This window comes from Ostrea edulis, chromosome 6 (genome assembly GCF_947568905.1).
Source record: "Ostrea edulis chromosome 6, xbOstEdul1.1, whole genome shotgun sequence".
Classification (NCBI taxonomy): domain Eukaryota; kingdom Metazoa; phylum Mollusca; class Bivalvia; order Ostreida; family Ostreidae; genus Ostrea; species Ostrea edulis.
In genome coordinates this window covers 89,505,896-89,519,517 of record NC_079169.1, presented here as the reverse complement: position 1 = coordinate 89,519,517, position 13,622 = coordinate 89,505,896, and the positions used below count along the sequence as shown (strand labels likewise).

The window sequence follows — 13,622 nt, the reverse complement described above, 5'->3', positions numbered from 1 at the left end:
ATACATGTATTTCTCAATCCTTCCTGCAAATCATTTTCAAACTAACTTATTTTACTCAAAGTTTAAAATTGAAAAAAGTTTAAAAGAAGTCAATTGTCAATGAAACAGTTTCTATAATAGAGCAGTAAATTAATATATACCTCATTTGCAACATCTGCCTTCTCCTTTCTTTCCTTCTCCTTCTCATCAGCCTTAAATTATGAAATTACACGATATATGTAAATATAGTAATATCAAGATTGTTATTCATTGTACATGCACATATACAGTGTATTTGTCAATGAAACAGTTTTAATAGAGAGCAGTTAATAGTATTACCTCATTTGTAACATCTGCCTCCTCATTTTTTTCCTTCTCCTCATCAGCCTTAAATTATTAAATTACACAATATATGTAAATATAGCAATATCGAAATTGTTATTCATTTTACATGCACATATATTTACACATATACTCTCAACACTCAATATCTAAAAGTGCTGGGTCCATTATGAGGATTCAAGGTTAAATACAAATACTATATCAAGTACTAAAATTACCAATGACATGAACAATTAGATTGTAAAATTTGGGGGATAACCTATCCCTTCCATACGCTCAACAGAAAAGTTATACATGAGATGATATAGATTGTGAAATATCAACTATCAAAAAATTCCCATATATGATATAAAAATTGATTCCCTGTTGACGCCCCATACTACACCTAGGAACCGTGTGAACAAACTAAATCAATGATGAACAAACTTAATTGCACTAGAGATTGATATGAATAACAAATGTCTCCCCAGTCCAAATTAGAAGCTATTGCTCCAAATGAACCCCCCCCCCCCCCCCCCCCCTGATGTACTGCATGGCATGAAGGAGAAAGCATGGGCAGGAACATAGAGATTATGAACTCTGATAAGCCACATAGGAGAAGAGTTCACAAACTATTTTAACATCATCAATTCCCATTCCTCCTAGATCACTTATCACTTTTAGGAAATATCCAATCTACAAATGGCAATAAAGCATTGTAAAACGTTTAAAATCCATCGGATAAGCCATATAGGAGAAGTGTTCACCAACTATTCAAAATCCTCCACCCCTCTTAGAAAAACAAAAGCTTTTAGGAAAATAATTGGATCCTCCCGTCCCAACAATATGCACATTTAACAAGACGCCCATGGGCCACATTGCTCATCTGAGTCACCTTGGCCCATATTTAAAGATTTTCCATATATTTATTTGCTTGTAAAACTTTGATCCTTAAGGAAGAAGACTATTGTGGCCCCTACCTACCCCATACAAATGTGAATCTGTAGTATGTAAGGAAGTTTCTAAAGAGGTTCCTGTGATGATTTTTATTTGCTGGATTATCTCCTAGGTTTGAAATTAGTCCAGTGGTTCTAATGAAGTTCAAGATGGAATTTATGCGAAAAGTTTACAATGACAAGAACAGACAATATTTTCGATAAGAGAAGCTCAATGGCATCTTCAGCTCTGGTGAACTAAGAACAATACCAATCCCAAGAAACTCCCCTCAGTCTCTGGATTTTAAAACTGTTTTGAAGCACAATTAATATTCTATTTACCTGTTCTTTGCTAGAGTCTCTTAGGTCCTGAAGTGTTGTGAAGAGTACTTCCTGCAGGAGAATAGAAATGTTTACTTGAAAAATCTACATATGGACTATGAGATGTATGTACAGCATGAATTAAATTGCAAGTATTAATGTCGCATTAAAAACTACCTCATGGTCAATAATGGTATTAATCTCGCATTGTTCATTGGTTTCGCCAACACTTTGAGTTTCCTGCAAATGTGTATGTTAGATAATATATTCTGGAGAAAATCAATCACCTTTAATCAATGGTAACAAGAGGCCCATGGGCCACATTGCTCACCTGAATCACCTTGGTCCATATCAGAAGATTTTCCATATATTTTTGCATGTAAAACCGTAGTCCCTATTATGGCTCCAACCTACCCCTGGAGGCCATTGTTTTTACAAACTTGAATCTACACTATGTCAGAAAGCTTTCATGTAAATGTGAACTTCTTCGGCCCAATGGTTCTTGAGAAGATATTTAAAGATTTTTCCTATATATTTGTATGTAAAACTTTGATTCACCTTGTGGCCCCATCCTACCGCCGGTGGCCATGATTTTAACAAACCTGAACCTGCACTATATCAAGAAACTTTCATATAAATCTCAGCTTTTCTGGCTCAGTGGTTCTTGAGAGGTAGATTTTTAAAGATTTTCCTTATATATTTGTATGTAAAACTTTGATCCCCTCTTGTGGCCCCATCCAACCCCCAGGGGCCATGATTTTAGTAATTTGGAATTTGCACTACTTCATAAAACTTATCTATAAATTTCATCTTTTCTGGCCCAGTGGTTCTTAAGAAGAATGTTTTTTAATGACCCTACTCTATGTTTACCTTTTCTTGATTATCTCCCCTTGGAAGGTGGCCTGGCCCTTTATTTTAAAATTTTTTAATTCCCTTTACCTAAGGATGCTTTGTGCCAACTTTTGTTGAAATTGGCCCAGTGGGTTTTGAGAAGAAGTCAAAAATGTTAAAAGTTTACAGACGGACGGTCGCCGGACTACGGGTGATCAGAAAAACTCACTTCAGCTTTTAGCTAAGGTGAGCTAAAAATGAAGCATTTTTTCATCATTGAACAAAACATACATTACAGTGGAAATATTATGAATGGATAACAAATAAAAAATATAATTAACACTGAATAAACACAGGAAGCTGATCTTGATTGGATTTGAATACATACATTTACTGAATCAGCCAAAGTGATGGGCAATTCCACGTAGCTGAAAAATAATCAATATAAGGGTCTTCATTCATTAAAGACTCTCATTAAGATTCCAGCATGTAAGTAAATATGTATATTTCAGAATTTGAATAGCAAATTGTAAGAAATTAATTTTAAGATTTGAATAAATGTAAAAAAGTAAAGATTTACCGAGAGTACGGCTTTGCTGGAGTTATAACAATCACATTGTCCACATAATCATCTGTGATTGTGTCACCGTGGCTTATCTATGAAAAAGTAACACTAATGAACAAATGAAGGATTATACTTGTAATCTTTCAACTTGTAATTTTGTAATTGTCATAGAACTTGTAATTCTTTATACTCTGTAAACTTTTAACATTTTTGAATTCTTCTAAAAACCCACTGGGCCAATGAACTAATATCCGTTTAACATTTGATTAGTGAAATATTAGCATTAGCAGGCTGTTCAGCAGCCCTACAATTTCTAAGAAATCCTAACTTTTTTTTAGCTTTGCTAAACTTTGTAAAAATTATGTTGAATTGAAGGGGAAATCCTAAAATGGTCCACATTCTTTGTGTCATTTCCCTTATTTATTTATTTTTTAATATTGCTACTCTAGCCATTTTGAAAATGTATTTAACTATTCATAATGAATATGTCTAAAAGTAGTTTGCAGATCTTATCCAGGTAATGCAGTGAAAGGCATTTAACCAGTGAATCCATGTGTCTATATTGTTTAATGGTTGTGACTGTAACAAAGATGTTACTATCAAATAAATGTTATGCACTGTAGCCAATAACAGCTGGGATAATGGAACCCTGGAAAATGCCCTTCCTGCACTCACAGTATTTTCATGAGTTATTCATTGTAAAATTTGCATTTAAGGTACATTTAAATGTAAAACTCTGTCCAAATTTAGTTCTTGAGTTCCTAATTTTAGCCTTGAGATTTCTTAATATCATCCTTAAAATTAGTCCTGATTTTTTGTCAGCAAGCACTGGACAGCTTACATTAGAGAAATAGCCAAATACGAAGTTCATATTTACAAAACTCAAAACTTTTTATTTAAAATAAAGATGGCCTTAGAATCTGAAAACATTACATTTGGGATAGAGAACTTTAAATTCTTACAGTCTCCGATGTTGGAATTTCTACTTCTTCAAACAAATTGATGTCAATTGATTGTTGCACATCTTCATCACTTTCACTTTCAAAGTCCTGAAAAATTAGTTCATGCAATTACTTTCATTCCTATTAATTGTTAATATGTTGCAAAGAAATTGTCTGTTTATCTGTACATATATATACTAATTGGTCTCATGCATGATTCTATGATCCATGTCTCCAAAAAAAAATATCATTCAATACACTATATTATAGCTATATTTTTATAATGACATGGAATCAATTTGGTCAATTTATTCTTAATGGCAAAAATGATTGGAAAAGAAAGGAGAAACATGATTGACTAATAAGCATATGTATATTCTTACATAGATGTCCTGTTTTTTCCTTTTGTTTGAACTTGAAGCAGTTTCCTAAATCAAAAAGGAGGACACGCTTGTATTATATAAACTGTACATACATACATCTAAGAAAAAAATTCTTGAAATTCACAGCAATTATGAATTTAATAAGAGATGCAATTTGTTTTTATACCACTTTCTTCTCCAACTGAAGAATTCTCCGACGAAGAGCAATGTTCCTCTCTTCCAATGCTGCATTTCTCTCTTTCAGTTCTCTCACGTGGAACTACAATATCAAACTTTGCTTCTGTTAGGGGTACAAGATCAACAATATAATTTAAAATAAAACTGGGCTACTGAACTAGGCCTAATCACATTGAATCACATTCAATCAACACTATATCTTCATTATAATCAAATACAGGAATTTCATATATCGCTGAAGCCACGATTTTCCTAAACGATGATGTACCTTTCGCCGGTTGACACTCGTTCCATCAAAGAAAAACGCACAATATTTCAACTATTTTTAGGGTTATCTCGTCAAATCTGTGGGAAAAAAATTACCTCATCCCCACCCACCCCCCATCCCCATTTAAAAAATTACTGGATCCGCCTATGATACGTATTTTTCAAAGCAAATATCAAAAATACCTAAAAATCATTAAGTATTGTAGATCAAAGGCACGTTAAACCTATGATGAAACTACCACGCATGACTGCACTAGGTCCATATGAAAATCAACATACCTCAGGTCCAAGTCTTTTTCTAGAGGTAATATCCTTCTCGGGTTTACTCTAGAAAACATCATATTAATCAATCATTTGAAAGGCACATTTTCCCAAGAGCACAGTCAGATTATTCCTTAAAATTAAGCAGACACCTAATTTTTCCTAGGTATTTCACACTTTAAATATTGATGTCAACTACAACCTATGTATTAGCAAGCATATCTTAATTTTGTCTCTCTATAAAAAATATTAAAATAATAATTAAATAAAATGATAAATAAATGTCCAATATTTTAGGCTTCCATATCTTTACTAATTGTATTGACAACCATTTCATTGTGGTGTGAAGAATGCTTGATAAATATATTTTAATCATATTGCGCAGCTAATAATATATTAGATTGTTTACTTGCTGTTCCCCAATACCGGCATTTATTTGTAAATACGATCGATTATCTCTCTCTCACGTTTCAAAATGACCACCAGTTATGTGTCCAGATTCTAGGGGGAAAAGTCTCTCTTATTTATACTATATTTTATTCACAAAGTGAATGGGATGGGGCAACAGGCATAGCCTATTTAAGCCCTCTCCATCTCTCTCTCTTTCCCTACTGTATACACACATTTCAAATGGCCATCAGATATTAGTCAAAAATCCTGCTCATTATTTTCCATGGGGTTTTGAAAGTGTTTTCAGAGACATTACCAGCAAGACTCAAATTTTGAAACTTTTTGTTATATACAGGATATCCCTGCCCAACGTTTCAATTATTCAATGTTGTCTGATCTTTACGAAATTAGTATGATGGCGTAGGAATAAAGTTATGAACTCGCCATTTTCAAATGTCCGCCATAAACGCGTCACATCTCTGAATAAAACTTGAAAAATATTAACTTGGGAACCCCGTCCGATTGTTTCCAGCTGGTTCTCAAAACCCTAATAAAGTCATTCCTAACATAGCCAGCTATCTCGCCTCCCCATGTTGTCCGCTGCTAGATTTTATGAAGTAGTTCACAGAATTAAACGATGCATGTTCTACTTTGATAATAACTGTTGGTAATATTTATAAGATATCAGTATTACGTTCTCCATATTCAATCAATGACCTACGTACTGCACATTAAAAAAAGCGAGTCTTAGGATTTGCGTATCCAAAAACGATGACGCAAGCAAACCCGCGACCTACGTTAAAACCGCGAATATTTCCGGACTCTCTCATCTTCGTGGAAATGCGAGTTACATACAATAGGTCCTTAGTACCCCTTACTAGTCGGAAGAGGCGACTGAATGGGGCGGTCTTTCGAAAGAATCCGCAAAAGCCGAGACCAAGTGTTACCGCAGGTGTGGCACGATAAAGATCCATCCCTGCTTAAAAGGCCGTAAGCGCCGAGCATAGACTAAAATTTGCAGCCCTTCGCCGGCAATGGTTGCGTCTCCATAATGATAAAATGAAAATTTCTCTATAAGGACATTAAACAATACCTAATCAATCAATGTAATCTTCGATACAACAGAATATTGACATAGGAACGAACCGTGGACGAATGAATGTGCAAATTCATCATAAAACGTTTTCCCTATAATATGATTTAAAAATTATTATCCCTTTATAATTGTAAAATTATGCGAATTTAAAATAAATGGAATTTCAAGCCTATGTTATCTAGGGAGTTCGCTCTAAAAAATATTCCCGCCCGTGCGGCGATAGATCTGTTCAATCTACGCTGAGATATCATTTTGAGGTCGAATGATGATTGTAACGGAGTATTTCATTTTTTTAGCACTTAATACTCGGCGGCCTTTTGTTAATCAAATCAGATGTCGCAGCAAAACATTTTATACCTTTGCCTCCTTCAGTTTTTCGTTGAATTCCTTCTTGGTTAAGACCCTCTCTTCAAACTGGCAGAGTAGGTCAAAGATCTCTGATTCTTTTCTTAACCCAGGAAGCTGCACAAAGAGCATCCTGTTCACTTTGTTATTACTCTGCCTCCTTAATCGCCATTGCTGATATTCCGTCATAATATTCTCAGCCTTCCTGAAACACCTTTGGCTAAGGCAGGCCACACTAATCGCTTCTTTCATAAGGCCACCGATGGATCCCTAAAATTAGAAACAATTTAATTCTCAGGTTTTGGTGCAATAATATCTAAAATATTTCACTTTTGATTTAAGTCCCACTTTTATAAAAGAGACAGATCAATTTGAAAATTTATGACTATATATGCCGCAAGAACCAAGTCTGCATGTTGCTAGATTATCAACATATCTAATTCAGGAAATTAGTATTCCTTTCAGCTATCAAAATCAATTACACTTCTATGATAGAAATTATTTCTTTCCAACCATTAAAGTTAATATATCAATTTCACTAGTTAGTATTTGCTTAATTCAAATAACAAACAGAATTTAATATGATTTAATATATCATTATGTGAATATTAATCTGAATGGAAAATATATATATATATATATATATATATATATATATATATATATACCGCTTTCATTTCGAAATGCTCCTCAGAATTCCTCCTCCACATCTTGTGGGCGGTATTCAGCATCTCATCTTCTTTCAGCACATCCTTCTCTGGGTGCAAGTTTCTCAGTATCTGTTAGATGAAAATTCGGGATTTAATCAAAAGTCTGTAATGTACAGCGACTTTAATAACATGCAATTGGTCACTACGTTGGTGCTAGCTGGAATGTTCATGACAGGAACCTTTGAAAGCTAAATTCGCTTTAAAATACCGTGCAAGTACCTCGAAGAAAAATGTGAAACATTAGATATCAACAACTCCATTGAACATGATGCTGTATAAAATGCACATGTTTAATTACCTGCACTTCCTCTCGGAAACTGACGGCATGCGTGAAATTGGACTTAACACGAGTGGGTGTGGCATCTGAAACTAAAAAAAAAAAACCGGTCAGAACGGACCTACAAGCACGGTGTATGGATACTTTCAGTTGAATGTGACAATTTCAGAGAAATCTGTATCATGTTCATAGCAGATCAACTACTTTTGAACAATCAATGAAGTAATTATAGCTATATACCTGATGTTCTACTGAGTTTAAGTCCGTTGAGTTGTGCTATGTTGGCAAATTCCTTGGCAAAATCCACATTATTAAGGCCGTGCAATGACTTGAACATGTTGTCTGTGGCATAGAAAGCTAATGCTGAAACATGGACTACCATTTCTTCATAATCTGTGTGAATCTATTATGGAAAAAATAATAAATATTTTTGATCCGTAAAGATCTAGCGCAACTATGTTCAATTAAGTTTAGAATATGCACCCTGGCATTTGAACGGATATTTTCATAAATATTGCATTTTGTGTATCCTAATAATAACACAATAGGCGAGATTTTTGTCTTCTTAAAAATTAAAGTAAAATTTCTTGTATTTGAAAACAAAATTTAGTGATCGTAAAAAGTGTTTTCGATTTTGTCGATAGGGATATATATCCAATATCCATCGGGTTTAGCGCTTATGAGAAACAATTTCACTCCTGTGTAATACCTGTCTTGGACTCTGCATCTAATACCTGGGGTTTCAAAAACTTTCAATCAATGGATAATATTCAAAATAGGGCCATTCGGTATGTTATTGGGGTACATCGTTTTGCACTTAGATTACATGTTTACAGAGACAATGGCCAAATCAATATTATAGACGTTGGATTCATGTTATCCAATATTGGAAAAGGGATTTGTCCTTTGACAATGAGTGCATTACAAGATATACATTTGAATTTCAGTGGCGGATCTACACCTTACACCTTACTGTGTGTGTGTGTGGGGGGGGGGGGGGGTCCGAATGGGAAGGGCTTGGGATGGGGTGCGGGGGAATTTTTAAAAATATTGATTCAAGATTTAATTATATTTAAACAAATAGAATAAACTTGACTTATTGATTCAAGATAATTCAATTTAATGCATTTCAGACTGAAATTCTGGTTTCTTCTTGCTTTGATTAATAGTTATCACTAAATAAAAAAAGAACGGGTTTTTTTATCGATCCCCCAACCCCCACCCCTAAATCCGCGACTGACTTTGATTACAACAGATGCAGAAACAATTGGCGCAGTGATTTGAAAGAACTATTTCATAATCTAGAGTTAGACTAGTATTATTTTGAGTTAGAGTTAACGGTAGATAAAATATGGTTCAATCAAAACTACACTTTTCTTAGTCAAACTTTTGATAGTGAAATTTTCAATATTCACAAATTATGTACTTATGTATCTTTCCAAACGACTTTTGGTAGGCAAAATTATGTAGTTCTGGATATTCTTAAATATTTACGGTCAGTTTTGGCGCAATTTAGATGTGGAATTTAACAATTACGAATAGAGACTGGTAAATATAATGAAGAACCTGTTCAAGAACGAATTTGTACCTTTTGTTCTGAAAATAGTGTAGAAGACGAAATTCATTTTGAATATACACATGTCACTATAAATAAATTACTACTATACCATATCATATCTATTCACTATGTAATACGACATTAATTGTCATATCCCTTGAAATTTACTCGGACCCCATGCCGCTTGTTAATCAAAATAATAAAAGATAAGTGTTCAGATCTGATTGGCAGATTCAAACAATCTTGCCCAATGGGTATCCGAGACCGGAATGTGGACTGAAATTATTACCCTCTCACATTTTTTTTTTAAATAGTGGATTCGATAGTCGCTGTAATTGCTCATAAATAATACTGATATTGACAGTTACAAGTATTTAGCATGATATCCTCGTAAGTTGATATAACTTGTTCAAGTTACTCTGATTCAGACTGTATTCAGGGAAAACCCTCACCATAATTAGGTAGTACCACTAAAACCAATCGGGATCGAAGTAGTATGCGACAGTACTATGTATACGTTTATGAATTTATGTATACATATTGTAACTGATGTGATAAGTCTTTAGCAATAAGGGGAGTATTTACTGTAATATTATAACATTAGCCACACAATTCAATTATTTTATATACGCAGACATTATTTATTATTATAGGCCCGTTGGGCGGGGTGTAAAATTATATTAAAATGTACCTTAAAAGTTTGTATTACACATGTCACTACAATGAAAGATTTACTAATTTAGTTACTTCTTAGTTTCTCAAACATTTGACGAAAATCGGTCCACATGCACAATTCCGAAAAATCGCGTGGATAAAAATTTTAAGAAAAAATATTAATGATAATAGAGAGAAAAACTTAAATAAGGTTTTCCTTGGGAAGGTCGTACAAGGAGAAAAATATGAGCCATCTCCCTTGAAATCGCTCGGGACGAAGATCAAAAACCATACCGACCGTCAATCAAATACTAGACAATAGACCCGCCAAGGCTAACAGACCAGCGCATCAACAGGACACCCAGTAGACTTGCTGAAGTCTCTGTTTACTTACCAGTGCTCTCTTTTAAAACTAAAGTCTTTTTAATAATGCCGAAATTGTGACGTTTAATTATGGTCGAGAGCAGATATTTAGATTTCTGAAACACAGTAAAATTTGGACGAAATGATAAAGTAATAAAAACAACATAGAAACTTGAACAAGTTCATCTACCGCAAATATATTTCGAAATCTTTAATTTCTTCTTCTTACATGTAGGAGGTGAATGAATAGATGAAAAAGAGTCGGTGAATACGTGAAACACAGAATCAAAGATCAAGAATATATCATTTGCATTTAAAACCTATCCAGGAGAAATTTGATCATATTGATAAATTCGATAATAATATCAAATCAATTAAACAATTTAGATATTTAAACGATTGATTCATTTGGCAGATTTACATTAACCTTTCCATGTATTTCTTTTTGTATAGCAATTAGCGCTTCTGATTGGGCATCTTTACATTTCTCTATGTAAATAAATATTATGACATCTTGAACTTTTCCAGAAACCGTACGGTAGTACAAGGGGTCTGTTAAGAATAACAAAACGGTCTTCCAATAGAAACGAAAGACCTTAATAATTGAAAAAAATCAGTATCCACATTGGAACGAAGATCAAAGAACATACCGCCAATCGATCGGATCTGGCTTGACGGACCGAGCGCATCAACAGAGCAACCGAGCTCGGGTGCGTTTATAAAACTCTGCCGCACAAATGTTGTCCTTCTTAATTATGAGTTGATAATTACAAATACATCATTCGCATTGAAAGGGACTGGTTCACAAGGGGGGGGGGGGGGGGGTGACAAAAATATTTTTCCTTTTTAACGTTTTCAATTTCAAATCAAATTTATTTAAACGATGGGTTCCGTTGGTATTTTTACATTAATGTTTTTGTTTTTTGTTTGATTGTGTTTTTGAAAATCTATTCTACTTTCCATGTATTTTTTTTAATATAAGAATTAGCACTTAAGGGCGTCCTGGCCTTTCCTATAAGTATCGTACCGATTCGAAGGAGTGAAAAAAAAAACTTGGGTGTCACAGTTTATAAGAAAATAAAAAATATTGATTTTTGATATATATTTGAAAACTTATCTTGGGGGAATTTTTTTTTTTTTTTTTTTTTTTGGTAAGTGTAAGAAAATATTTATGCAAAATTTATATTTTCTATGAAATTTGGATAAAAATTATAAAATTGTTATTCCTTTTATCATATTTATTGTAAAATATTATTTTTACTTTTAAAAAGAGGGATTTTTATTGAGATAAAATTAAAAAAAAAAGCTTTATGATAATTTGGTTTTATATGCTATATATTAATGCTTGTCAAAACAAAATCTGATGGCAGAATTATGGTTGGCTTCCTTTAACTCCAGATTGTCAAAACAAAAAGTAAGTGAACTGTCATATAATAATTGCCATATAAACAAGTTAATGATTTTTCCTTTCTTATTATCTAATAATGAACTGAAAGTGTTAAATATGGCAAAATAAAACAGTCATAAGAATGATGACGTGTATTCCCTTCTACCTCCCATCCACTGTAAGAAATGTCTGCATGGTGTCTGAACAGCTTTAGCACTTGAGCATTTGGGTACCACCTGTTATTGTTAACTTAATGGTATATATGGGGTCTCATATGCTAAGTCGTTTTTGTGACTTTTCCTACCGATTTTGTGACTTCTTGTCCAGTGACGTTTTGTCTAACCCAATACCCAATGAAACTTACCATAGTAATCTTTAAGTTTTCATCCTCTTTACCACAGACTACTTCTCTGACTGTTGAAGAATTGCCACCTGTTGATGTAGAATGAATTATTGATATTACAGTGGTAATGTCTACAACACATTTTAAAACTAAACGGTACCATTTATTAGTGCTCTAATGTAAAAATGTTTACTAAAGCCTTCGTAGAACATTTCCCCCTACTTCTTGGTAAGTTACAGTTTATGCAAATTATAACTTGATCAGATTAGAAATTGAGTAATCAAGTTAATTTTCTATTTAGTTACATGTACTTGAATTTCGGTGATAGACACAAAAATATTATTCTTTGTCAATTATGCAATAAAGCTAGTTGAATATTCATTGTTTGAAAGATTATTAAGGTATTCCAGGTGAACAATTTAGAAGGATTTAGATCAACATAAAAGTTTATTGTTGAATAATGATGAAAGTAAAGCAGATAAAATTCACATGACTGGTAAATGATTAGAAGCTGACCTTTTTGCACGTAAGATTTTTTGGAGGAGTTGTCTACCCTTTGTAAAAATAAGAAAAATCTAATTTTCTAAAAATGTGTGTGGTCAATGATTAACTGTATTTCATAATTTCATAAAAAGAAAGTGTATGTAACTTTCTACCAAGAGATTAGTATGAAAATATAATTTGTTTTTAAAATATTGTAATAATACATGTTTTTCCCATATACTTCAATGTTAAATTCTAAGTGAAATAAATCAAGCAGTAAACAAAATTTTGAAAATTCCTACGGTGGGTTACTTTTATTTGATGAACTCTTCAAAATGATACCATGATTACAAATATTCCACCATCCATTTATTAGATATGAAATATTGTCATTATACATTGAATACCTTAATTGACGATCCACACTCTGACAGCAACAGATTGATAGCTACAGTTGTTGAAATATCAGTAATGGTCTTTGCCATTATCGGCTCATCAGTTATACTTTATGATGTACGGGAGTTTAATTGTAATAATATAAAATGATGTAATAATATAAAATGAAAAATGGGTATTTCGGTAGGTAGGGGATGGAGGGTATTTCGGTGGGTTTTTTTTAAAAAATTTTTTTTAGGGTTTTTCGGTATTAATCAAACAAGGGTATTTAGGTAATTCTAGTTACCCCACTGGCTTGCATGTAGATACGTATTTTTCCTGAAGTTGGTAATATGAAAAACTTACTTGATGTCTGGAAGACAACATTTCCCCTCTTCAAACTCAAAGTCCAACCGGCCATGGTTAAGCAACGCTATGAAACGAAATGAATGCAAAGGTGAAGTGTCACGAAGGTGTTTATTAATTTATGACGTACCTGGTTTCACACCTTTTAATTACTAGGGGTGATTGGTTACTATATCTGAAGCCAATCATCAGTGCTCTTAAAATCTTAAAAATTGGCTTCTTAATGGCGTGGCTCTACTACACTGCACTACAATTAATAGTAATTATATAGGTGGGGAGTATGAAATGAGAAAC

General features: G+C 33.3%; 1 protein-coding gene across 1 annotated transcript in view; it reads right to left on the bottom strand.

Annotated features, from left to right (window-relative positions):
• The window catches only part of LOC125646845 (uncharacterized), a 44,913-nt gene that overhangs the window by 28,585 nt on the left and 2,706 nt on the right, over positions 1–13,622 (bottom strand). Inside the window, exons 2-17 of the mRNA XM_056142040.1 lie at positions 13,329–13,395; positions 12,126–12,193; positions 8,040–8,202; positions 7,821–7,891; positions 7,481–7,591; positions 6,825–7,082; positions 5,000–5,047; positions 4,443–4,535; positions 4,277–4,321; positions 3,915–4,001; positions 2,968–3,044; positions 2,776–2,815; positions 1,734–1,796; positions 1,578–1,628; positions 319–366; positions 141–191 (exon numbers count right to left, since the gene is read on the bottom strand). Of these exons, the coding sequence (XP_055998015.1) occupies positions 141–191; positions 319–366; positions 1,578–1,628; positions 1,734–1,796; positions 2,776–2,815; positions 2,968–3,044; positions 3,915–4,001; positions 4,277–4,321; positions 4,443–4,535; positions 5,000–5,047; positions 6,825–7,082; positions 7,481–7,591; positions 7,821–7,891; positions 8,040–8,202; positions 12,126–12,193; positions 13,329–13,395 (1,341 nt within the window). The remainder of the gene's footprint in view (positions 1–140; positions 192–318; positions 367–1,577; positions 1,629–1,733; positions 1,797–2,775; positions 2,816–2,967; positions 3,045–3,914; positions 4,002–4,276; positions 4,322–4,442; positions 4,536–4,999; positions 5,048–6,824; positions 7,083–7,480; positions 7,592–7,820; positions 7,892–8,039; positions 8,203–12,125; positions 12,194–13,328; positions 13,396–13,622) is intronic.